The sequence below is a fragment of the Castanea sativa genome, chromosome 9 (genome assembly GCF_040712315.1).
Source record: "Castanea sativa cultivar Marrone di Chiusa Pesio chromosome 9, ASM4071231v1".
Taxonomy (NCBI): domain Eukaryota; kingdom Viridiplantae; phylum Streptophyta; class Magnoliopsida; order Fagales; family Fagaceae; genus Castanea; species Castanea sativa.
The window spans coordinates 42,444,300-42,471,302 of record NC_134021.1 but is presented as its reverse complement, the minus strand read 5'-3'; the positions used below and the strand labels follow the sequence as shown (position 1 = coordinate 42,471,302).

Below are 27,003 nucleotides of genomic sequence, written 5' to 3'. Positions count from 1 at the left end.
CAAACTAAAATATCTTTGTATCATAATCTATATATTACTAGAAGTTGAAACGTAATGTTTAATGCTGCTACACTCACGTTGAGCCACATCAGCAGCCACGTTTTTTTTTTTTTTTCAATTTTTCTTATATATATATATATTTAAACATTTTATCATTGAAGGTGACTTAAAAACTCCATTATTTAAAAATTAAAATATCTTTTAACCATTATTTTTATTATTAATTTTTCAAAACTCTCCCTCCCTTTTACCTCTTCATCTCCCCACTCCTTTCTACTTTAATACCATTCTTTCTCTACCTTTTTATCTTCATTTATTTTGACTCTTCTTATTCTCAACATTTTACTATGAATTTGACATTTTCTTTTTCATTCTATGCATAGTTTTCTCACACAAAAAGGTTACTTCTCTCTCTTTCTCTCTCTCAATTTGTTTTTCATTTTTTGTTTGATTTTTTTTTACTGCATCAATTCTTTAGGTTGATGAATATTTGTGTTAATTAGAATTCTACTTTGGGTTGATGCAATTTAGTTTTATGTTTTAAGTTGTTATCTTTTATATTCTCTTTGATTAAATATTATCCTACTGCATTATACATATAGTATATAATAATATAATGTTATTATATTACCTAGAATGACTTGGATAATTTGATATTTATTGCTATATATTTTATTTTTACTCTTTTTTCCTCTCATCTTATTTTATTCAACATTTAAATATAATCACATCCTTCATACTATTAAATTATGCAGCACAAATCAAGAAAATGGCTAGACACAAACTTGCCTCCCTTTACCATACATTGGCGGAATCAAAATATTTGTGTGATAAAGGGTCATATAATTTATAATTTAGATAGCACCCTTTGAATGTATCTAGGCCCATAGATTGAGCAATTTGTAAACTTAAAAGGCTATTGAGAATGAAAATTTTGAATCAAGTCTAAAAAAAAATATAAACTACTATATATCATTTAGATAAAAACTTTTATCATACATACATAAATATTTTTTTGTCACAAATTTAAATCACGCAACTTAATAATTTTATAGTATGTCTTAGCATCATCTCCATTTCTTCTTCTTCTTCTTCTCAAAAATATTATGTATCATCTTTAAAAGATGCCAACAATATTAATCTTATGGGAAAAGTTACATAAATATTGAGAAAAAATTGTTTTATATTACAATCTACAAAAAATGTTTTTTGAATATTTAAATATTTCTATTTTTCATATCACTGACGTGATCTACAACTACCACATGTGTTAACTTAAATCTTAATATTCTTAAGTTGTTTCGGCAAAAAAAAAAAAAAAAAGGTTGTCACAAAAGAGGAGTTCATGTAAAGTTTTTTGCAAAATGAAATATTTGTTTTGTAAGGCCACCAAACTTGATAATTTGCAAATGATGGAACCACTCGCAACAATATTTGCATAGTTATATAGTTCCACCTAAAACAATTGTGTATACTTTTAGTTTTCAAAAAACACACGTCTACCGGTTGTTAAACGTTTATCTTGGGTAGTTTTAACTTTTCATATAATTTTACCTTTACATATTCATTTATTTTAATTTTAATTTTCTTTTTAAAAAAAAAAAACTTTAATTTAGATATTTATAAGTAAAAAATGAAATAAAGATTCATCAATAATATATAAAAAAAATTATCTATACATATTTTATTTCTCTTGTGCAGTTGTAACTTTACATATAATTTTGCATTTATATATTCATTTACTTTAATTTAGATGTTTTTTTAAAGCACTTTAATTTAGATGTTTATAACTTAATTATGAAACCTATAAATAAGGTAATTAAAACAATCATATTTCTACAATTTCTTTTTTTTCTAAAAAAGGCCTTTTACATTTCCTTGGAATTTTTTTTTAAATTTTTTATATAAAACCTTTGACATACCAATAATCTAACCACTTCTTACATTAAAAAAAAAAATTAAGGCTCATTATTACTTCTGTTAATATATTATGGATATCTTAATTGATTAAAGCCAAACTAGAGAAATGCCTTTCATATTTCCTTGAATTTTTTTTTTTTTCGAGAATCCCTTGAAAATTCAGAAGGAAAAAAAAAAAACCTTTGACATACCACTAACATAATTACATCTATAACTATTTAAGCCATCCATGATATCTAATCCTTATTAATAACCATAAAATTTACAACTAGCAAGGGAACATACAAAGTAATAAAGAATAAATGAAGGAAGAAAAAAAGAAATAAAATCAAACGTCAATTAATAACCGTTATTTGGAAAATAAAAAGGTGGTCAAGTAGAGTAATAAATAAAATAGAGATGGCTATATAGAGAAAATTGAAAACTTTATAGTGCAATAAAATCAACCATTACATTCACTTAATTAAATCAATAAACAACAATTAAATATAATAATACAAAATTTAAACTTATAACTAATCAAACTCTAACTAAGAAAATTTTATATATATATAATCATAATCTTCATACATCATGACTTAAAAAAATTTAATGAATAGTTCTACCTCTTATTTAATGTCTATGTTATGCAAATCATCAACCAATAAATATATGATAATGGTAAAAAACATTATAGACAAGATTATGAAAAATATTATAAAACTTTTTTTTTTAAACTCTTTATAAAGTTTAGAGACTAAAATAATATTTTATCTAAAGAATTATCACGCGCAACGTAATGTGGGTCTGCGACTAGTTATCATTATCCTTCAATCTAAAATAGTTTTAAAATTTTAATATTAATTCTATTTACACGTAGGTTGAAAAGAGAAAAGGATAAATTCTCATAAAAAAAAGTTATGTTTCTCGAAAGGGAAAAATAAGTGGTATAATTTTTTAGTTTAATTGAGACTTAATCCTCCATTTGTTTGGTTAACATCCTTAGCTCTCAGGGGCGGCTCTACATAGAGTTCAAGGTGGTCATAAGACTCCCCTGACTTGGAAAAAAAATACTATTATTTTCTATAAATTTTAAAAATTTATGATTTTTTTTATCTTTAAAAAAACTTTGTGATCACCCTAAATTTTTTTTTTTAGGCCCAATATAATTAAATTCTGGACAAAATTTGGCAACAAGCATGGTTGTAGATTAAGGTTACAACTCTATTCAATATTTTTTTATTGAACTTGAAAATTAACAAATCCAAATTTAATTACATTTCATTCTTAAATCCTTCATACCTACAACATTTCAAGTAGATAAAAGATCAATAGTCGTCAATCAAATATTTAAATTTTAAATTTTTGTAGTTTAAAGTTATACATAAAAAATAATTTTATGGATTGAATGACAAATAACATCTAATTAGCATAAAATTTTAACGTGTTTTAAGAATATAAAAAACAAGCAATTCATCGATTAGATTTTCAAAATATTTAACAATATTAATTCATTTAGTGAGAGTGGCAACAACAAAGTTTGTAGTCAAATTTTGTTCAACTTTGATCCCCTTAACAATATATTAGGTCCTTACAAATAAAAATAAAAAACCAAGAAAAAATCTATTTAACTAAACTTTTGAAGAAATGTAACTTGCGAGACTATCATGTAACGATTTCAAAATAAAAATAATTTGTAGATGAAAATTGTAAAATTTTATATATTTACATGTGTATGTGTGTGTGTATTTTTTTTTTTGTCAATGTATAAAATTCTCTTTTTATTAGATTTTATATAATTTAAGTTTCTTAAGTATCACCTCAAAAAAATTTCTAGAGCCGCACTGTTAGCTCTCCATGTATTTCTACCATATGTGGGTGCATTTTGGCCTCCAACAATAAGCACACGAGTCATATTCTTCAGGTCAAATGCAACTTACAACCAGGTTCTTTTCTTCTTTGTTGATTATAGTGTAAAAGCTTGGTGAAGTAAGGGGCAATTCTTAGTTAGTCCTGTAGCACTACTCTGGGTTCTCACAAGAGGGATGGGCCTCATAATGGGACCCACATGCGGGGCAAACCCCCTTTTTTGAGAGCTCGGAGGGCCGGAGCAGTGCTCCGGGACTACCAAAATTTTTTCCTGAAGGAAGAACGTGGATGCTGTTTTGCTAACAAGCTTCTCAATCTGTTTGTTATTTCCATTCAAGTTATGGAAATAACAAACAGATTGACCAAAACTCTTCAACAAAATTTTAAAGGGCACTGCACGTCCTTATTCTGCGTTTATATTTTCATTTAGCTGTTTAACAACGCTGACCAACATTTTGTGGTTGTTTGCTTCTTCACTTTGGTTCTCCTTCCACTGTAAGAATTAACCTTCCCTATAAGAGTTCCCTTTTCCAATTAGCTATCCTGTTCAATCTCTCATCATTTACTCATCGCTTAAGGTTTCTACTATCACTAGCTTTCTTTCTTGGGGAAAAGAAATACCCTCTTAACTTTCAGAATGCTATAGTGTTAATTATGCACTTCTGTGTTTGACAAGACAAGAATCCAAATAGTCATAAATAAAATATCCTTGTGAGGAATCAATGATAACAATGTATGCATGAACACATGGTAAACTGTTCCTAATTTCTTATTTCAAATGGTGTAACATAAACTTCGAAACCAACAGAAATGTTTCACTTACCTACTGAATTTGTAACAACATCTTTGTCAATACACACAGGGAAGCTATTCTAGTTGGTGTGTGTACAAATTTCTTATTTGAAGACAATGCAGTTATGTGGTTCAGCAAGTATTACTTCTACATTCAAATTATGGAAACCTAACTAGAACCTATATTCTTCTTTCTTGTGTAAAACCGAACATCTCTGTCACCCATTTTCTGAGTTGGCCTTGAATTTGACTCAAATCCCTAAAAAAGAACAAACCAGCAGTCAAATTAATAACAATGTCTTTGAAAATGAATTTCTTCTTGGTCAAGACAAAAGCATACACATTAGCTTAAAGTGAAAAGGCAATTTAGAGGAAAATTTTTTGCTTCCTTCATCATTTGATACTTTTTATATTGTTTCCCTTACTTTATGACTGATGTATTTACTGATTCCTGCATTAAGTATCTCAAATGATGTGCCATGTCCATCAGTAGCTTTCCCGAGACCAGCAGTAGATGTTACAGAAGATTCAAACCCATCTACCTTAATACATATTATATACATATATCAAAGTGAACAAAAACACACATTATAGATTGGCTTCCCACTTCTTTTTTAGTTTTTAACTTGAAAGCAAAGTAATTATTAATTTTTCTCTTCATTTTGGAAAAAGTTCTTCAAATATTAGCGGTTAGAGCGTTCCAATAAAATAAGCCAAAAAGCCTAGCTTCATGTGAAAATGTAAAAATATGTTGGTCAATAATAAAGCTTCATCTTTGTAATTATCTTTTAAATCTCAGAACAACCATGATGACATCTTCCAAAAATCAGGTGGTGGCAACCACTAAATGCCTTCTTTGATATATTTGATGTATAACTGTATGTCTGTATAGGACCGCCATCCACTTCAGAGATTCCAATGCCAAAAAAGACATGTTGATAAAAATCAACTAGGATATTCTATATTGAGAATTATCTTGCATCTGATAGATATTTTTGATTTAGGAATGATTATCATAAATAACTTGTCAATTAGCTGTTATACTATTCGTTGAAAAAATTGACGAAATGCTAGGTCAGATTTGGAACTCGTAAGTCACATCATATTGAGATTTTTAGATAAATAACAAAAGCTTATGATTATGTCATCATTCTTAGGGTTAGTCCTGCACATCCTTAATTTCTGTGGAGTATTTAATCAAAATGATGTCATCCCAGTTCAGAAACACTTACATCATGAACAGCTTCCCTTAATGCTGCCACTTGTTCCCTTGAAACTGTCATCACCTATAAAAGAGAAGTTGTATGTTGGAAAGTGCATATATGGAGTAAAGAAAAAGGTAACAGAACCAATATTTCATTTATTGCTTGAGAAAATTGTGTGCTTAGCGAAGGACCTTCTTGACTATTGTCCAGATGACACCCTCAGTGCAGGGAGGAACTGTAAGAGAACCAATGTATCTGTAATAATCTCTGTTCTCAAATTTAATAGCTCTTGGGTTCACCATCCCCAAATTTATCTCTTCTTTCCCAACTGACTTTATGTGGTGGAGCAACTTCAGAAAAAAAAAAGGGGGGGAGGGGGGGGGGGGCATAAAGAAAATCAATAATTAAGAAAATTCATTGGAAGAAATAATCACATGTCAAACTACGATTTTGATTCATTCATGATGAACAATACTCTTCTAATGCATATATATGAAAAGTACGCTATTACTTTTGCATTCCAAACCATTTTAGATAACCCATAAATGGATCCTTATGGATGCTTAATCATTTTCTATAATTTATTGCCAAAGAGATAAAATGAAGGGTATGTAATGACTGGAACTTAAAACTTTAGCTCTTGAATGAATACTCCTTAATGGGTGTTATAATGGCATTATTTGGTATTGACTACTTTAACTATAACTTCAAGTATTCATGGCAAACCTATGGAAGGTTTTTTTTTCTTTTTTTTTGAGGGGGAACCTGTGGAAGGTTAGATTGAAGAATTCCACGTCTATGTGGCTTCAAGGTGCTCCAAATAGGAGATATTTGCACTAGTTGTAAATTTGTAAAATATACTCAAGGACTAACATTGTCACTCATTACAAGGGTGTTTTGGTTAAATCACCATGAATATTAGACAACACAATTGCTAGACAAGCCTTTCTTATCCAGCATAAACTAATGGGTTCTCATTATGATTGTTCACATATATAAACAAATAGATAGCATGCAAACAATTATCTTTTTGTCTGTTTTAACGTAACAGATTATATATCTCTTTGAACATGATTCTTGTGTAGTGTAAATCTCATTTGACATAAATGTGTCACACAGCTATTACAAAACACAAATGAATTTTTCAAATTGAAATTCTTGGCATTGTTTGTGATGTTAGGTTCCTTCCTGCATTGAGCTCTATGTTCATTACGTATTGATAAATGACAACTTAAGAAGATCATGCGTGCATGTACTTTTTTTAAGTATGTGCATGGTAGTATACATGCATATAATATTTAAAAGCATGCATTTATTATCTGAATAATACTTATGTGCATCATATCATGAATGTTTTATATATATATATGCTCGAGAGAGAGAATCATCTAACTATAGTATTAATAAACAATGTGATGCATTTATGTCAATAGTACATAAATATATGCATATGCATATGCATTTATGCATCTCTAGAAGCAAATGAAAAGAAAACCATCTAAATACATTTGTAAGCAAGGGATCAGGGCGGCCATATTTGTAAAGAACTCCAACAACAGCTGTCTTGTTAGTACTGGGGTTTTGATGAACTACATGGATCTCCAAGTCAAACCTGAAAACATAAGATTATATTTTTGTATGGAAACAAAAGCAATGTTAATTTGGAGTGGTTTTACAAAAATTAAATGCCCGTAGATGTATCAAATGAAAAAAAGAAGGCAAACAAAAACCTTGATCCATTGATTGTGTGCTCAGATGGTGAATGCCAATGACACTGTTGCAGATTGTAGTCAGTCCCATTTATGTTAATATATCCGGCATCTCCTTTCCAAGCAATCTGACGAAAACATCCATTATAGATAATAAAAAGATCGATATATTTAAACTCATTTTGAACATCTATTACTCGATATAAGTAAGATAATGTCTTACCATTTCTACTTCAAAACCCTCATGAGATAATATGTGTGTGTATACCCATGCGCACACGTACTTGCATCTTAGGTAATATTTGTTGCACCCATTGTGTGCATTTACAAATTGCCAAAACAACTGAAATCGTGACTTTAAGTCTCGTTTTCGACTTAAAATCATTTTTTCAATTATATTTTGGTAGTGTGTAAATGCACAGATGTGTGCAATAGAATTATCCCATTGCATATTTAAGGAGTTAAAGCTTATAAGGATCATATAAATTGTCCATGTGATGTATGTTTCTATAAACAGAATAGGTTGATCGTTGAATGATTAACCTGTCCAAGTTCCAAATGGTCCAAGTTGGTGGGTATGTAACTCAAACATTCATTAGATTAAGCCTACAAACATTAACCAAATTGGTACTTAATAAAAATTAAAACTATGAAAAAGGATAACAAAGTATAGCTTTACTAGCAGGCTGGCAGCTCACCGAAATGTCATGTCCTCTGTTCTTCACAACAGCCTGAGCTGGTTTGTAAACCCCTTTTAATTGCCCCAAGCGAGGAAAAACCTGCACCCTTCTGCTCAGAAGATCAATAGGAGATTGCAATTTTCCATTACCACAAGCTTTCCAAAGTGGATCTATGGTTCCCCATTTCGATGGACCTTTACCAGTGTCTTCAAGGTAAGTAAATGGAGATTCATCTTCTGCAAGGCATGAAAAGATTATTTAAATACAATGATTCAAAGTAGTCATGATCTGATATTTTATGATCTTACACTCTAGCTCAATTGGTTTGAAGTGTGTTAAAACTTCCCATTTTATCTTCCATATCTTTTTTAATGTAAAAAATCAAAAAAAAAAAAAAAAAATCTGAATGTAGCACCAATTATAATCTTGTCATATCATAAATAGGATGATTGATAAATTCTGATAACAGGCCTATTTGCTAACATATATATAGTGGATTCAATAGTCCTTTCATTATTAGGAGAAGCAAATGACAAATGTAATATTCTGTTTCCATGCAAATGCCCAACATCAAAATGCATTAATATCTTTAAAAATAAAGCACTATCAAAATATATTTATACCAAGAAAGTGAAGTAAAAGCCCAGAGAGAACATCTGATTTCTCAAACATAAAGAAAAGAAGAGTAGGTGATCCTAGGACAGGACAAGTAAAATAACATTGGAAAGATGAAAAGTATGACTTTCTTTCCGACAGTTCTGAAACAAACCTATTACTATAACATTGTTTCCTTGGCCTTGGAACCCGATGCAACAAAAAGGAAAGAAGCTAATACTTACTTTATTTTCAAGCATATATAAACCGAAAAAAAAAACTAAAAAAGGAGTAGGATTTGTTTTTTGTCCTTTCTATGTGTCCAGTATCCATGCAGAAAATGGAAAGAAAGTAAGAAACCATTCCTTCAAATCTCAAATAATAGTAATACTTATAATATAAAAAAGACCAGCAAAATCCTTACTAGAGTCCTTGAAGATGAAGTGAGACAGCAATATGTTGCATTCCTCATAACTTAAAAATAATAAAAACTACATGATAGAGAGAAGATAAAGAGATAACATACCCACTTCAGAGTCATCTGCAGAGACATTGTAGAGGTGGGATGAGAGAATGAGAGAAATGAGAAAGAGAAAATTGATGCTGGGGTTGGTGTGGAAGAAGGCCATGGCTTTTGTTTTTGTTTTGTTTTTGTTTTTGTTCTGTTTTTGTTTTTGTTTTTTGTTTTTTTGTTTTTTTTGTTTTGTTTTTGTTTTTGTTTTTTTGTCTTCTTCTTTTTTTCTTTTTTTTTTTTTCTTTTTTGCTTGGCCTCTGTTGGCCTTTATTGGTGTTTGTGTTTAAGACTTCAGCATTGCATTTTTTTTTTTTTGGTAAACTCAGCATTGATTTCTGTTTTCTCGGAACCCAGCTAAGCTAAGTACTCTTTTAGGGAGGGTCAAGGGTGCATGCCGCCTCTTTTCCATGCATGAGGGCTTAATGGGATAAACAAGTCATGTCTTGTTCCTAATTGGACTACTTCTTCAGTTCTTCTTATTCTTCTTTTATTTTGATTTTGATTTTTTTTTAAATTGATAAAACTTTTTAGATGGAAATAAAATTTCTTGAAAAAAGTTTAACTTCTAATTGGTTTGTAGAAAAATTTTCCCAATCCAAAGGACATAATATAGGGGATAATTTGTATCGTTCATTAATTTTTGAATTTTCATGTCAATTTTCATAATTTTGTATTTAAGATTTTATTTCCTTGACTTTAGGTATTTTAGTCAAATTCAAAGAAATAAAATCTTAAATATCCTTTTTTTTATAGAAGAAAGACCATAAACTTTCATTGAATCAAATTAGCCAAAATCGGCTTAAAGTACGTTCTGTAGATATGGTGGAACATCAATTAGGATCATAATATTTTGATTTGTAAAATAAGTCTTTTGAAGCCTATAAATAGGCTTGCAATATGTAAAAGAAAATTAGATAAGTCAAAATATCAATAATGATTTCAAAAGAAGCTTTTTGTTTTTAGTTTTTACAGATAGATTTCAAGTCTTCCTTGTGGAGTCAAGGATCTCCTTATGAATATAAGGGTTTCGTTAAGCTATGACAAGATCTAATTGTAAGAGGCAAATTTTGGTTTGTAAAATAAGTCTTTTGAAGCCTATAAATAGGCTTGAAATATGTAAAACAAAATTAGATAGATCAAACTATCAATAATGATTTCAAAAGAGGCTTTTTGTTTTTAGTTTTTACAGATAGATTTCAAGTCTTCCTTGTGGAGTCAAGGATCTCCTTATGAATTTACGGGTTTCGTTAAGCTATGAAGAGATCTAATTGTAGGTGGTAAAATTTTAAGCCAATTATAAAGTGTCATGTCAAAATTTAGTATAAATTCTAAATTTATATGTCATTAAATTAAATAAATCAAATGTTGACATGTGTCATTTAAGATGATAATTATCCTAATTAAATAGAGATAAATATCCTAATTAAATTGGAATGATAATAGTTAATAATTATTTCTATTAAAATAAATAAAAATGGAGATAATTATCTACAAGTAATAACAAGTTCTAGTGGGATTCTTTAACTTTGAGCCAATTAGAATCTACAACTTATCTTCAAAGAGATCAATCCAAAGTAGGATTTATCCTCTAAAACTTGAGAAATTTTGGGTTTACAGTTTACACCAATCCTTATCACTCTTTTTATTTTGTAACAACTACTTGGTGATTAATGAAACTGTCGTCATGTACTTTTACTCATATAATATAATTAATGAGTTATATAACTTGTTTTAATAATACACTTGAATGGTTTTATGTGTTGGAGGAAAATTAATTGGACCTTTGGAGGAAAATGAGATAGAGAAAAACTTTATCCATTTCTCGAACTCATTAAGTGTCAACTCAAATGAGTATTTATGTGTACTCCTAATCATATAATCATATTACTTATTTAATAATTATGGGACTTATTAAAATGATTTAACGTGTTAATTTTCAATTGAATATTCACATGTACTTTACTTGTTTAATGAGTCATATAATTAAATACATGTTGTTGGTTTTGAGAACAATCATATAATGGAATAGAGAAGATTCTTCTTTGGAAGAAAACTTCAACCATATATGTTTTTCTTTTATTTGGAAACAAAAAGCTACAATCTATAGACTTGTTAAGCTAACTTTGTGATTAGGATTTGAGTTTATTCTTAGTTGTTTATGGACAATTTTAAGGTAAAAATATTTACGTGGTCTTCCACCAAAAAATTTTATGTGAGATATGAAGTATAACATTTGATTTTAACGAAAGGTTATCAACTTATCATTGCTCATGCATGTAAAGAGATGAAGATAAATTTTTTCTTGAAATAAAACAATAAGTCAGTTGTTAGGACAAATTTCTATTAATCCACCATTAAATATGGGTTTGAGAGCTATTGCATAGTGCAAGAGTACTTTTGATGGCTATGATTGAAAGTTGAAAGATTTACTTTTAATCTTAATCCTCGAATAAAATTTTTTTTAACTTTTTTACCATTTTACCCTCTCCCAACTTTTTCCTCTCATAATTCCCTGGCACCTTATCCGGATCTTAAATATTATACACTTGCAATGTCTGTGTATATCTTAAACTTTTTATTTCTATTTTTTTATTTTTATGAGAAAAAAAATCTTAAAAATTAAACAATGTTTGCATAATTTATTGTTAATAAACAATCTATCCCCTACTACTAAGATTTCTAGTAAATATTATGGAAGATTCAAATTTCTTTCACGCTAAAAAATGATTTTTTTTTTCTTTTCTTACAATAAATTTAATGAAAATTCTAATGACATTGACAAATTTGATCTTACATCCCAAAGTTTGGTTCCATTAGCAAAAGCACACCCTCAGTTAGTTTTGGCTGTTAAGTAACATGTCATTATGCTAACACACACACATATATTCCTTTTTGGCCATATCAGCCGTTAAACGGAGCCGTTTTGCCCAAAACCCACAACATAAACTGTAGATTTAATAGGAAAACATTTTACAACTATTCCCAAACATAAAACCCTATGAGTAGATCATTCCTAAGAGCTCGGATTTGTGTTAAAACACAAGAGTTTGTTTAGACCCCAAACTAAAAAAAAAATTACGGTTAGATTGCTTTTACTCTAACTTATTTAAGTGCGGAACAAGAGTAAAAGAAGCGCAAACAACCGATACTACTCTAGTGCATAAACATAAACAACAAACAATAAAAGTAGAGCACAAGAATAAGGGAAGAAGGATGCAAACACAAGATAACACACCGATGTGTTATCAAAGAGGAAACCGAAAAACTCGGCGAAAAACCTCTCCGCCGCCCTCCAAGCGGTAAATCGATCCATAAAAAATGAAGTTGGAGTACATGAATAACAAAAGACCCTCCAAGCCTAGTCTACCCAATGTTCTTGAGCTCTCCAAGCTCCTGCTACCAACGTACTTCTCAGAGTCATGTCTTCTCTAGCTTTCTGGATCCCGCAATATGCCCGATTGCATCCACCAAGCCTTATTGGCTTCTTTTGGCAAATCTCCAAACCTTCCCAATCTCCAAAACACTCTCTACACTCTGAAAACGTATGGGTTGTGTTTGGGTACAAATCTTCTCTCAAGGTAAGACAATGGGAGAGGGAATGAGAAAAGGCTACAATAATTTCTCACTAAGGATTAGTAGCTCTCTCTCTAAAAGATGGGTGTGTGTATTGTAGAAAATTTATCTAGGGTTTTTCTCTCTGAAGGGTCTCCTTACACATTTGTGGGTAATGAAAGTATATATAGTATGGGTAAAGGGTAAGAAAGTCATACTTAAAAAACCTCCAGGCAGAGAGTTTCGCGGGTGTCTCGCGGGAGGCCTTACTCGCGAGACACTAGCGAAATCCTCCAAGCTGGCACAACGCTTCAGCTTCCAGCATGTGCTTCTCATGTGGCTCTTTCATGGGTTAGCTACTAGCGAGATAGTCGTGAAAACCACTGATCTTCAATTTAGCTTGAATCTTCACCAACTTAATATTAAACTCAATACAATAAAATCCCACAAAAATACAAGGAACAAATTAAAGCAAATACAACACTTTTTGTCATGGAATAAGGCTAACATAAAACATAGTTGTAAATCACAACTTTACAATTCCAAATCCCCTTTTTAGAAATTTTGACAACGCAATATAAATAACTCATGTCTTTGTTCCTAATTGGACTTCTTCTTCTTTTTCATTATATATATATATAGTCTTTAGGGTTTTTATTTCCTTGATTTTAGGTGTTTTTAAGGCTTTTTTTTTAAGTCCAATTAAAGTCCTATTATAGTAGCCCATCAATTAGGATTATATTTTGACTTGCAAAATAAGTCTTTTGAAGCCTATAAATATTGCTATATGTAAAACAAAATTCTAAGAAGTTCAAAATATCAATAATATTTTCAAGAGAACTTTTCTCTTCTTAGTTTTTATGGATAGATTTTAGTTTTCCTTGTGAATTCAAGGGGCCCTTTATGGATTTAAGGGTTTTGCTAAGTTAGGACAAGATCTAAACTCTATCATGCTTTTCGATTTGTGTCAACTACATGGCTATTAATAAAACCATCAATGTGTACTTTTATTCGCATGATATATTAAATGAGTTATATGACTTGTTTTAATAATAAACGTTAATGGTTTTATGCGTTAGGAAAATGGGATAGAGGAAAACTCTTTTTATATATATAATAATAGAGGAAACCTTTATCCAATTCTTGAACTCATTAAGTGTCAACTCAAATGAGTGTTTGTGTATTGTTAATCATATTACTTATTTAATAATTATGGGATTTATTTAAATGATTTAAAATGTTAATTCAATTGAGTATCCACGTGTACTTTACTTATTTAAATGATTTAATGAGTCATGTGATTAAATACATATGGATAGTTTTGCGAGCAATCATATAATGGATTAGAGAAGATTATATTCTTCTTTGAAAGAAACTTCAACATGTTTTTCTTTTATTTGGAAAAGCTACAGTCTACAGAGACTCGTTATAACAAATATTATTAAATTGAAATTCATACAAATTATATGTTTTGAATTTGATTTGTTAAGCTAACTTTGTGATCAGGATTCGAGTTTCTACTTTGTTGTTGATGGACAATTTTAAAGTAAAAAGATTTACGCGGTCTTCCACAAAAAAGTTTTATGTGATCAAGTATAACATTTGATTTTAACAAAAGGTTAAGACGTTCAGTTATCAACTTATCATTGCTCATGTAAAGAGATGAAGATTTAAGATAAATTTTGCTTGAAATAAAACAATAAATCAACCGTTAGGACAGATTTCCCTTAATCCTCCATTAAATGAATATGGGATTGAGAGCTACTGCACCATGTAATAGCACTTGTGATGACTAAGATTATGAAAGTTCACAAACTTACTTTTAATCTCAATCCTCAGATCAAAACTTAACTTTTTTACCATTTTACCTTCTCTCAAACCTTTCTTCCCACAACTGCATGGCACCTAATCCAAATCCTTAAATATGATACAATTGCAATGTCCTTTTAAATCTTAAACATTTTTTTTAAGAGTAGTATTACATTTACGACATTTTCACAATAAATTTTAAGAAATAAGTTATTATTATTTATAATTTGAATCTACCATTTGAAATTTTTTTTTTTTTTTTTTGTCTATCAATAACAACTAGTAATTAACAACCTGTCGCTTAAAATTTATTGTAAAAATGTTGTAGACATAACATTTCTAATGAGAAATAAATATTAAACATTAAAAATGATTTCCAAATCTTAAACATTAAAAATGATTTCTCTTTATGACTCATAATTTATTGTTAATAAGCAGTCTATGCCCTTCTATTAAGATTTCTAGTAAAAAAAGAATTTTCCTTCTTAAAAAAAATGATATTTAACGAAATCCTAATGAGATTGACAAATTTGAGAGACAAATCCTTACGGTAGGTGGATATAGTTTTGACTTTTTTTGAGGTTAAAATGTCTCTGCATATTTTTCAAAATCTGCCTTAAAAAGTTCAGGATTGTTCAAAAAAATCAACAAATAATGTCAAGTCCTATCTTTAATGCACATCAAGGTCTTACAAATTATGTGGTTTTTGATTGACCCACTGTTCAGTGATTATCATGCAGTTACGGCTACCTTCTACCAATTGTTGGTGGTGACTATGAGCATTTATTAAGCATAGGTGCAAAATATTTTCCACACTTGTTGATTTGGTATTATGATTGGAGTATAATAAAAATGTTATTAGTAAGAACCTAAATGATAGTGATTTTGCTACAATCAAAATAGGTCTGTAAACACAAAATTCTCAAGTTTGAAAATCAAACAATTGAAAGTGTTTCACAAATATACATTTGTATTTATAAAATAAGTGAGTACAATTCTTTGTTTTTTATTCTTTTACAAAAGAGTAATCTCTTGATTCTATTTTCTTGTAATTTTGGTGCGAACACAAGGTCTTCTTCATTTTGGTGGAAGATGTATTAAATGGTTTTTACAACAAATCATTGGCTCTGAGCTTGGTAGAAATTTGTAATTCTTCGAGTGTTAATTCGTCGAGTTCTTCAAAGATCCTTTGAATTTGAAGGCTTTTGGATGTAATCTTCAGGGCTTTACTTTAGATTTTTTATTCATAGAACTTCAATGATTTCGGGCTTTTGAAGGCTTTTAAGCTTAATTTCACTTTGAATTGATTTCCTGGAAGATAAGTACACTGGATTTTGATTTGCCCAAAGTCATAGAGTCCCACTAAGACTTGTTGCTATTAAATAATTATTTCTATTTTATTTATTTTAATAAAGGTAATTATCCATTAATTGTACAAACGACATGTGACAAATTTTATATTTATCCATTAATAAAGGTAATTATCCATTAATTTATCTTTATTTTGTTGGCCAAACGACATATGACAAATTTTAAATTTTAATTAATTTGTCAATGTGATATTATCTTAGATGACACATGTCATCATTTGATTTAATGAATTCAAAGACACATAAATTTGAAATTTTTCACTAAATTTTGACATGGCATTATATACTTGGCTAATTTTTTTTTTTAATACAAGGTCATGCAAGTAGTTATAAAAAAATGTTGTGTCTCTAACATTATTTACATAACTACGTGGAACTTTCTTTTCTTTTTCTTTTTTTTGGAGAAGAACTAGGTGGAACTTGAACATAAGCAAAGACAAACTCCCTTTGGGACAAGAGGGATATGGCCCACCTTAGCCCTAATCGTGTCCTCCAAATTAATTAATTAATTTAATAAATATACTTATATACTAACAATTTAAAGTTTATCCTCTAAAAATTCAATTAATCCAAAGAGGCTTTGAAAGAAAAAAGGAAATAGCCAGAAATAACCATCTAATAAATCCAGGCCCTCCGGACCTCCGGAACAGTTTTTTTTTTTTTTTTTTTAATACATAAAGTATTTTATAATAATAATAAATCCAAATTAATAGAAAACTAAAGTAAAAAAAGAAGTAAAATATTAAGGTCTTTCAAGCAATGTTACTCTTATATTTTCGTTTTATCGTAGTTTTTTCTCTTTTGTGTGTCTGCGAGTGCCCCCTCACACTGTTGCTGCTTCTTCTTCTTCTTTTTTAATCAAGATATTTAATATTAATTTTTTTTTCAAAATGTTGATGGAGATGGTAATAGATTTGCAGCAAACATATCTTATTTCTTTCTTTTTTCTTTTTTATTTATTATTATTATTATTAGGCGTAAATGCACTTTTAGTCTTTACATTTTTATGTTTTTTCATTTTATTCCTTACATTTTATTTTTACCACTTTTAGTCCCTAAACCAATTAACGCGTGTTATTTTCGTCATTTTCGTCAGTCAACTGACGGAAATAGTTGAGGTGGCAGTCGAAGACATGAAAATATTATTAAAAATGCCATATCAACATCTTTTTTTTTTTAATTGTCAATTTTAACTAAATAAAAAAAATTAAAAAACAATAAAATCAAATGCCTATGAACACAAGAACACAAACCCAGAAAATCAAACCCAAGAACATGAATCAAATGCCGAGGAAATTAAAAAAAATCAAGAACATGCCAACATGGAACATGTAAAATCAAAGGGCACAGATCTACAAAATACAAAGACCTTCAACGATTCAAAACACAAAGAATACAAACCCAAACCCAACCCTCAATCTCTAGCAAATCTAGAACGTCACATGAAAAATCAAACCCTCCATACAAACATCAAACCCAGAAACAAACCCATAAATTTCAAACCCAGAAAAATTCGAGAAACTAACCCAAAAATTCGAGAAACCATCATAGCCGCCACAACCAAACCCAACTCGGTCTCAACCCCAGCCACCCTAATCTCTACCCACCCCAGCTGACTAATAACCCACCCACCCCAACCCAACCTCAACCCCAGCCACCCCGACTCAAGCCACCCTAGCCGGTCTCAACCCACCCACCCCAGCCTGACCTAAACCCAACCCAACCCCTACCCACCCTAGCCAGAATAATGGTTCCCCATTTTGCCACCCTGCCAGAATAATCAGCACTACGCAACACAGCCTTGAGAGGCAACTGGGTCAAAACAACCACAGTATGAGATTGAAAATAATGAGGAAGTTTGCGCGTGGCGTGGACTACAGCCAGAAGCGCTTTTTCCAAGGGCAGATAGCGCACCTCGGCCTCATTCAAGGACTTACTAACGTAATAGATCGGTCTTTGCACTCCGCTTTCACTCCTTATAAGGACTAAGCTCACCGCGTGGACAGCCACGGCCAGATAAGCGAACAAAACCTCGTCCACCTCAGGGCGAGATAAAATGGGTGGGCGAGAAAGATAATGCTTAAGCTGTTGGAAAGCTAACTTGCAGTCCTCGGTCCATTGAAACCCTTTCCACTTGTTCAAAAACTGAAAGAAAGGACGGCATCGGTCAGCTGACCGAGAGATAAATCTATTCAACGCAGCAATCATTCCGGTCAATTTCTGAATCTCTTTTGGGTTCCGAGGCGGCTGCAAATTCTGAATAGCCTTAACCTGCACTGGGTTTACCTCTATGCCCCTATGAGTAATCATATATCCCAAGAACTTTCCAGACCCTACGCCAAAAGAGCATTTGGAGGCGTTAAGGCGCAACTTATACTTCCTTAGTATCTGGAAGGTGTCGGCCAAATCTGTCATGTGTGAAGGTACTGTCTTACTCTTCACCACCATATCATCCACGTATACTTCTATGGTTTTCCCCAGTTGCTGTTCAAACATTCGGGTTATCATTCTTTGATAAGTAGCCCCAGCATTTTTTAACCCAAAGGGCATGACCTTATAATGATAGTTCCCGGTTGGAGTAATGAAAGCAGTCTTCTCCTGATCCTCTAACGCCAAGGGAATTTGGTGGTAACCCTGGAAGGCGTCCAAGAAACTCATCCAAGGATGTCCGACAGTAGCATCTACCAGTTGATCAATCCGTGGCATTGGGAACGAATCTTTAGGGCAGGCCTTGTTCAGATCAGTAAAGTCCACACATACTCTCCACTTGCCGTTCTTCTTTTTAACAACAACAGTATGAGCCAACCATTCAGGGTAGAAAACTTCTTTGATAGCCCCCGCCCTTTTGAGTTTAAGAACCTCTTCCTTCACAGCCTCAGAATGTTCCCGAGAAGATCGCCGAGGTGGCTGCCTCCTCGGAACGATGGCAGGATTCACGTTTAAACGATGACAAATGAAGTTCGGATCTACGCCTGGAGCCTCATAGGGGTCCCACGCAAAGACATCTAAATTATCCTTCAGAAATTTCAACAACTCCATCTTCTCTTGGTGTGGCAAACGTATGCCAACTTGGAAGAACCTCTCTGGATCATCTGTTATTACAAACTTCTCTAACTCCTCACAAACAGCCTCATCTCCTGTCATCACTCCAGGTGCCTCCGGAGCTGTTAATTGCTATGACTCCTGGACAGGCAAAGTTGATAACTCAATTTCTGACTGACGAAGTACTGCAGCCGATATGCATTGCCTGGCCACTACCTGACTGCCGAGGATTTCCTCAACATGTTCCCCCGAGGGGAATTTAACCTTAACGTGCAAGGTAGAGGAGACGGCTCCCAGAGCGTGCAGCCATGGCCTGGCGAGGATGGCTGTATATGGAGAGTACGTGTCAACCACAATGAAATCCACCTCAACCGTTTCGGCGCCGGATTGTACGGGTAAACGGATCTGTCCCTTCGGCACAACGGCTCTCCCTTCAAAGCTTATAAGTGGGGAGTCGTAAGGAGTTAGATCTTCCAACTCCAACCTTAGCCCTTTAAATAGATCAGGGTACATAATATCTGCACCGCTGCCCTGATCTATCATCACCCTTCTCACATCATAATTCCCTATCCTGAGGGTAACCACAAGAGCATCGTTATGGGGCTGGATAGTCCCCACTTTATCCTCCTCGGAGAAACCCAAGACGGGTAAAGTGCCCTTTAATCTCTTCGACCTGCTACCCACATCCTCGGCCTGAGGATGGGAAACCGTCATCACCCTAGTGGGACCTGAGCCGGTCCTACCAGGCGCAGCGAAGATAACATTAATCGTTCCCAATGCTGGCCGAGATGAATTGTTCCTCTGGTTGTTTGAACCAACTTGATCGACCCGCCGTGGGCTGACACAAGTGCTGCTTTAACTTTCCCTCACCGACGAGCTGCTCTAGATGGTTCCATAGGGTCCGACAGTTCTCGGTAGTGTGGCCCACATCCTGATGGTACTGACAAAAGAGGTTTTGATTTCTTCTCGCAGGGTCCCCTGCCATCTTGCCGGGCCATCTGAAGAAAGGCTCTTTACGAACTTTTTCTAATAACTGATGCACTGGTTCTCGGAACACAGTACTTACAGCCCGAGGTGCTGCCGAGCCGGATTGTCCGAAGTAATCCCTCCTCGGCTTGTTGTTGTGATATCTGTCCGACCTGAAATCCCTTCTCTCCTGCGGGATAACCTTCTCCTTTCCTTTCCCCTGCTGCTGGTCTTCCTCTACCCTTTTGTACTCATCAATACGATCCATAAGACGGCGTACGCTGCGGACGGGCTTTTTCGTCAAAGACTTTCTTAGGTCGTGATCAGTAGGGAGACCCACCTTAAAGGTATTAAGCGCCACCTCATCAAAGTCGCCATCTATTTCATTAAACATCTCCCAGTATCGGTCGGAGTATGCTTTCAGTGTCTCCCCTTCCTTCATGGCCATGGATAGCAACGAGTCCAATGGCCGAGGGACTCTGCTACACGTAATGAACCGCGAAGCAAATGCCCTAGTTAGCTCCCCAAATGAGCCTACAGACCCCGATTTGAGACCGTTAAACCATCTCATAGCCACAGGTCCCAAGCTGGAGGGGAAGACTTTACACATCAGAGTCTCGTTGTGAGAGTGCACTGCCATCCTCTGGTTGAAGTGACTCACGTGCTCCACCGGATCAGTCCGGCCATTATAGATGGTAAAGGTGGGCTGGGTGAACCTCCTGGGAAGCCTCCCCCTCTCAATCCTCCGTGAAAACGGAGATTTAGAGAGTTGGTGCAACGCCCTACTCATGGTATCGTTGCCTAAGCCCCTAGAACGAAGCTTCTTACGTCTGCGGGTTGGCTGGTCGTCCTCCTCACCGGAGGATGTTGCGCTAGTGGGGGAACACGACCTTGAACTGTAGCCAACTCCCCTATCCTTCTCCGAAGAAGAACTAGACGAGGACGGGGAAACCTTACGTTTAGCACGGCGTAACTTCCTCTTCAAACGATTGATTTCCTTCTGCATGGATTTAGAACCCTCATCGTGGGTAGTGCTACCCCCACCATGAGTATGGCTAGCCCCTGGGTATTCTGTATAGACGCTTCCCTCACGATCCCTACGATGTTCGAGACGTTCGAAATGATCTTCCGGTTATGATCCTTGTGACTCTGCATGGTGAGAGCCTAAGCCTGCCATAATAACCCTACCTCTTCTAGACTAGATTCCCACAGACGGCGCCAATTGTAAGTGCACAATTGCACCTGGCCCCAAGAACAGTTATGGGCTCAGGCCCAATGAGCCTTAAACAATATGAATTTGTAGAGTGTGGGCTTGAGACCCAGGTTAGAAGTGTGTGAGGATTAAATGACAAACTAAAGATTGCAAGTACTTGGAAACAACAAGGAATATTGTAAATCAGCTTCCTCGGATGTAAGCCGAGAGTTGTTCTTATATTATATCTTTCTCTTTGTTTCTTTTTCCTTTTAGGTTACAAAAAGTCCGTCCCCTTTTCTCTTTTAGGTTCCTCCTTAAATACTCCTCTTTTTAATACTTTGTACACGTGTTGCCCCAACTCCCCCTTAGCCTAGATATTTCTTTTCTTAGTGCCTTTGAATAGTAACCAGAAGTTTCCTTTCCACTGTTTAAGTGTCACTTCCCCATTAATGCGGCCAGGGTGGTAGGTGCAGGGTCTTTAATGTGGAGGTAGCAGCCTTTATCTTTGACATTTTTCCAACATCGGTGCTTCTAGGACATTTAAGGGTTCACCCCCTTTAACCATTGGTTTTGTCCGTGTCCTTCCCTAACCTTTACCATGAAGTCCCGGGTTCTTCGGCGTCAGTCCGAAGGAAAAAATCATCCTCGGACCCTCGGCGTATGGGCCGACCCGTAATACCAAGAAGTCTTAAACCCAAGAGTAGGTCGGCCTTCCTTAGCATGACCCAACGGCCCATATTCCCATCAAGGTCTTTTTACTCCCCACAATACTTTTTTATCTTAATTTTAGTGATTTTTGGTTTTATTTCTGTTTTTTATTTAATTAAAATTTACAAATTTTTTTTTTTAAAATAGATGCTAATGTGGCATTTTTAATAATATTTTAATGTCTACGGCTGCTGTAAGTGCACAATTGCACCTGGACCCAAGAACAGTTATGGGCTCAGGCCCAATGAGCCTTAAACAATGAAAATTTGTAGAGAGTGGGCTTGAAACCCAGGTTAGAAGTGAGTGAAGATTAAATGACAAACTAAAGATTGCCAGTATTAGGAAACAGCAAAGAGTAATGTAAATAGGACTCCTCGGACGTAAGCCGAGAGCTGTTCTTATATTATCTCTCTCTCTTTGTCTTTTTTTCTTTTTAGGTTACAAAAAGTTCCGTCCCCATTTCTGTTCTAGGTCTTTTCTTAAATACTCTTCTTCTTCATACTTTATACACGTGTTGCCCCCAACTCCTCCCTTAGTATAGATATTTCTTTTCTTAGTGCCTTTGAACAGTAACTAGAAGTTTCCCTTCCACTGTTTAAGTGTCACCTCCCCATTAATGCGGCCAGGGTGGTAGGTGCAGGGTCTTTAATGTGGAGGTAGCAGCCTTTGTCTTTGACATTTCTTCAACACTGGTGCTTCTGGGGCATTCAAGGGTTCACCCCTTTTAACCGTTGGTCTTGACCGTGTCATTCCCTGACCTGTACCATGAAGTCCCGGGTTCTCTGGTGTCAGTCCGAGGGTAAGTTCACCCTCGGCTGGGTCCTCGGACCCTCGGCGCATGGGGCCGACCCATAGTATTAACAATTTCCAAACCCAGGGTCAGGTCGGCCCTCCTTAACACGGCCCAAAAGGCCCATGTTCCCATCAGGATCTTTTTACCCCCCACAATAGCCCCTCAAAACTCTAATTTTCAACGTCCGAGGAGAAAAATAGGGTTTTGATCCGACGAGAACTTGCTCTACACACTTTATAAGTGATGGCACGTGTGGAAATCGTTTTACGTCCCAGAAGATGACACTTGGCGGTTTTATTTTCGAAAACGCGCGCATTTATTACTGTAAGTTACTCTTTGTCTCCCACGTTCAACGGTGAGATGGGCATCCAACGGTTCTCATTACTCCACGAAATTTTAGGCGGGACAGACATAATTTCGAGGCCGCCTTTTCGCACGTCGTGACGCTTCGGGAACCCGCGCCTTCATTTAATTCCTCAGGGGGTAATCCCATCAAGACATCAGCCATCATACCTTACTCTGCAGAAAACCGTGGAGATTTGCACATCTTGAACCTTGTAAGTTCTTGCTCCTATTCTAAACCTTTTCTCCTCCATATTTGTCCTCGGCTACCAATACAAACACTCTCCCTTTTAAAGTTTAGTCTATCGTCTCTCTGTAATGGGAAAATTCAAGTGTCTAGTTGATACCGCCGCTGGGATGGAAGGCTTTAAAGCCAAATACCATATTCCCAGCGACGTAGGGTTAGAATACTGCCCGGCAACAGCCGTGGCCGGTTCTAGGAAAGAGGGAGAGGTTATCATCCCTATGATAGCCTTCATAGAGGGTGGGATGACCCTTCCAATGAAACCCGTAATGAGGGAGTATCTTCACAACCACAGGTTGTGTCCCGACCAATGCCTTCCAAACGTTTTTAGAGTTCTAGGTAGTGTAGATGCTCTAAACGAGCAGATGGGTTTAAACCTCACATGGCACGATGTCGTGTTTCTATATGAGTCCCACAAACTTTCTAAAGTAGGTTATTATATGAAATCTCGGTCTAGCACCGTTAGGCTAATCTCCTGTCTGCCCAAATCAAACAAAGGCATGAAGGACGACTACTTGATCGTGTCCGGGAACTGGCACGATGGCTTTCACCGCCCGCCCGGTTCGGGGGGGATCCAGGTGCGACGCCGTAGGATTAATCTCCCCACAACACAACTTCTCCTAACACACACACAGAAATGCGTATTTGTATTTACTTAAACTTGTTAAATATTTGTGTGAATCTAATCAGGTTTGTTTGTTTTGACGTCTTTTTTGCAGATAAGCAGCACGTGCGTCCTCGCCTGAGTCACTGTAACGTTGCCGATTTAAACCGGGTACTTCGCTCCGAGGTATTCGTTAGCGAAGACTTACAACTCCGGGCGGCTCACCTCATTCTCGGATACACTCCCCTTTCCAAAGACTTCCAAGAGATAGAGGACGCCATTATTGCAGGCGACCGAAGACGGAAGAGGATCAACGTAGCCCGGCGCCATTTTTTGGACGACCGTGACCTCCCGGACGCTCCTAACACCGTTCTGTACAACCGGGCGATACCAGCAGTCCCCCTTGCCGTGCATGCACAAACAGCTGTCATTCCAGAAGAGCAGGTGTCTTCTTCACACACCCTTGACGACGAGATAGATCAATTCCATCTCGAAGACACCGAGAGACCTCACGGGAACCAGTTTGTAGTGCTTTCCGACGAGGAAGAAGAAGCAACCGAGGCCTCTGGAATTGCAGGGTTTGTAGTTGCCCTTCCCGAGGACGAATCCGTAGAAGACATGGGACGAATGGAGGGTCTTCTCACTAATAGGGCTGCCAAAGTTGCAGAGAAGAAGAAAAAGGGGCCGTCCCAAGTTCTCCCAGTTTTACCTCCTCCTCCTCCTCCACTCGAGCCCAACCGCTAGCCGAGGATCCCAAGAGGAAGAGGTAGGGGGATGATGAGGGGACTACTAATAAATAGCCCAAGATACCACGCCAACAACTCCCCCGGCCCATCGCGGAAGCCGGATAAGGGCAAGGGTAGATCCCGTTCGGTTGAACTCGGGAAATCGGGGATGAGGCCGTAGTGCGCCGAGCACCGGCCACCCGGTCCCCCGATCTAAGGCCGGACGGCGCTCCTATCTCCCGCCGGTCCGGTATAAGGGCGGTTCAACAAGGCCACGCCCACCACCCGGCCGAGGTCCTAGAACGCCCTCTTCCGCCGCCCAAGGACATGGAGACCTTGGAAAAGATGGGCCAACCACAACTATTCCTCTCTCTAAAAAGAGACTTAGCGCCGGTAAGTGTTTCTCCCTTCAACAATATTTATAAGTAAATTAGTTTTTGTTATTCCTAACTCCATCATGCTTTTTTACGGGCTATTCGGGAGGTCTTTGTAGCTGAAAAGTTTATTGAAGACGCTCGGAAAGTAGCCGGTGGCTGAGCTCGAAGTTAGGGTGGAGACCGAGAAGACCTTAGGTATAGCCCTTGCCGAGAACGAGAAGCCGACCTTGGAGGTAGCGAGAGCGAGGAGAGAGAAGAATGGGGTCGAATCAAACTTGAAGACCATGGAGACCCGGATAGAAGGACAGCGCAAACTCCTTAAGGAAAGAAATGAAGAGCTCTCCCAAGCTCAAAGGGAGTGCTCGGATCCGAAGAAACAACTGGCTCGATGAAGGAAGAAGCCAGCTCCTTCCAACTCTCTCTTCAAGCCGCCAAGGTGCAAGTTTTGACGAAGGGGTAGCGACCACCGAGGAACAATGACAGAGGAATTCGCGGCTTTATGCCGCGAATACGTCAAAAAGTATGGGGGGAAGCTTTAAACGTAGCAGGAGTTCCCACCTTCGGCTTTGAGGAAGTCCGAGTACGTTTGGCTTCCCCTAGAAATACGAGGAGATTGAAGAGGCTCCTGCTGCTACTCCTACCCCTGAGACAACTCTTCCTGTTCTACCTCCGATGGTCCCACAGCAGATTCCTGATCCTACAGAACCTTTTGGTTCCAATAAAGAAAAGGAAGGAGGAGTAGATGCAGAGATGGACTTGAACCAGATAGTGGAACCCAACGTCCTTCCAACAAAGACAGCGGATAAAGGAAAGCAGGTTATGACTCCTTTTGAGCTGGAGTTGAGAAAGACCGAGGGCACTAGTACCTCTTAGCAAGATCCTCCTCCAACAGCTTAGGACTTAGCTTAGGGCTTCTCTTTTTCCTTTTTTTTTTTTTTGTTTTTGAATTATATATTGTAATGTATATTCAACTTGATTAATGAAGAACAATTTCGTTTGCTTTTCACTTGGATTGTGTCTGCTTTTTCTTTATTCTTTATGTACTTATTACAAAAGTTTTCCCATTAAGTCATATCAAAAGTTTCTCAGAGTATAAAAATCTAACTCCAAGGATTGCACAATCGTAACTTCCACATAATCATGCGTATATTACTAAAGATTTAATACGAGGTGACATAGTTAACACGTTTGAACAATGCCTTGATAAAAAAGGAAAGAGGACTTCATATAACGATTAAGCCCTTATAATGCATAACACTGTTTCTAGTAGGATGTAAGATCCGAGGACCATTCCTTACACAAATTCACTCAATACTTAAAGATATAAAACTTAAGATCCGAGTTAATAAACAGTAAGGTATTAACATCCAGACACAATCAGAAGTTAACTTTAAGCAAAGTCATAGTCCGAAGACAAATCTTAAGCAATCTTTCGTTTAACTGCAAATGTTAGTTTTCCCCAAAGTAGGAGGTCCGAGGACCCGGCATAACTAAGGTTATGTTTGATTCTTTAAAACAATAACTTCAAATGTTAATTTTCCCTAAGTAGGAGGTCCGAAGACCCGGCATAACTAAGGTTATGTTTGATTCTTTAAAACAATAACTTCAAATGTTAATTTTCCCTAAGTAGGAGGTCCGAAGACCCGGCATAACTAAGGTTCTGTTTAACAAATGATAAGACATCAATTTCCACAAGGTTTGTGGTCCGAGGACTACACTTAACCAAGTTTCTGTTTGATTTTTTTTAGAACAGTAACTTCAAATGTTAATTTTCCCAAAGTAGGAGGTCCGAAGACCCAGCATAACTAAGGTTCTGTTTAACAAATGATAAGACATCAATTTCCACAAGGTTTGTGGTCCGAGGACTACACTTAACCAAGTTTCTGTTTGATTGTTTAGAACAGTAACTTCAAATGTTAATTTTCCCAAAGTAGGAGGTCCGAAGACCCGGCATAACTAAGGTTCTGTTTAACAAATGATAAAACATCAATTTCCACAAGGTTTGTGGTCCGAG

General features: G+C 35.5%; 1 protein-coding gene across 1 annotated transcript; it reads right to left on the bottom strand.

Moving 5' to 3' along the window:
• Positions 1-4,729: 4,729 nt before the first annotated feature.
• Positions 4,730-9,377, bottom strand: LOC142608640 (alpha carbonic anhydrase 4-like). Its single transcript, XM_075780340.1, has 7 exons — positions 9,275-9,377; positions 8,173-8,390; positions 7,496-7,602; positions 7,272-7,377; positions 5,957-6,115; positions 5,793-5,846; positions 4,730-4,819 (listed from the first exon to the last, which is right to left on the bottom strand). Exons 1-7 carry the CDS (start codon positions 9,375-9,377, stop codon positions 4,730-4,732), a joined length of 837 nt encoding a protein of 278 aa, XP_075636455.1.
• Between the last annotated feature and the right edge of the window lie 17,626 nt (positions 9,378-27,003).

Excerpts from the sequence above, each read along its gene's own strand:
- LOC142608640 (XM_075780340.1), bottom strand. The coding sequence starts at position 9,377 with ATGGCCTTCTTCCACACCAACCCCAGCATCAATTTTCTCTTTCTCATT. Across the intron at positions 8,391-9,274 it reads TGCAGATGACTCTGAAGTGG|AAGATGAATCTCCATTTACT; the intron begins GTATGTTATCTC and ends CATGCCTTGCAG. Across the intron at positions 4,820-5,792 it reads TAAGGGAAGCTGTTCATGAT|GGATTTGAGTCAAATTCAAG; the intron begins GTAAGTGTTTCT and ends GTTCTTTTTTAG.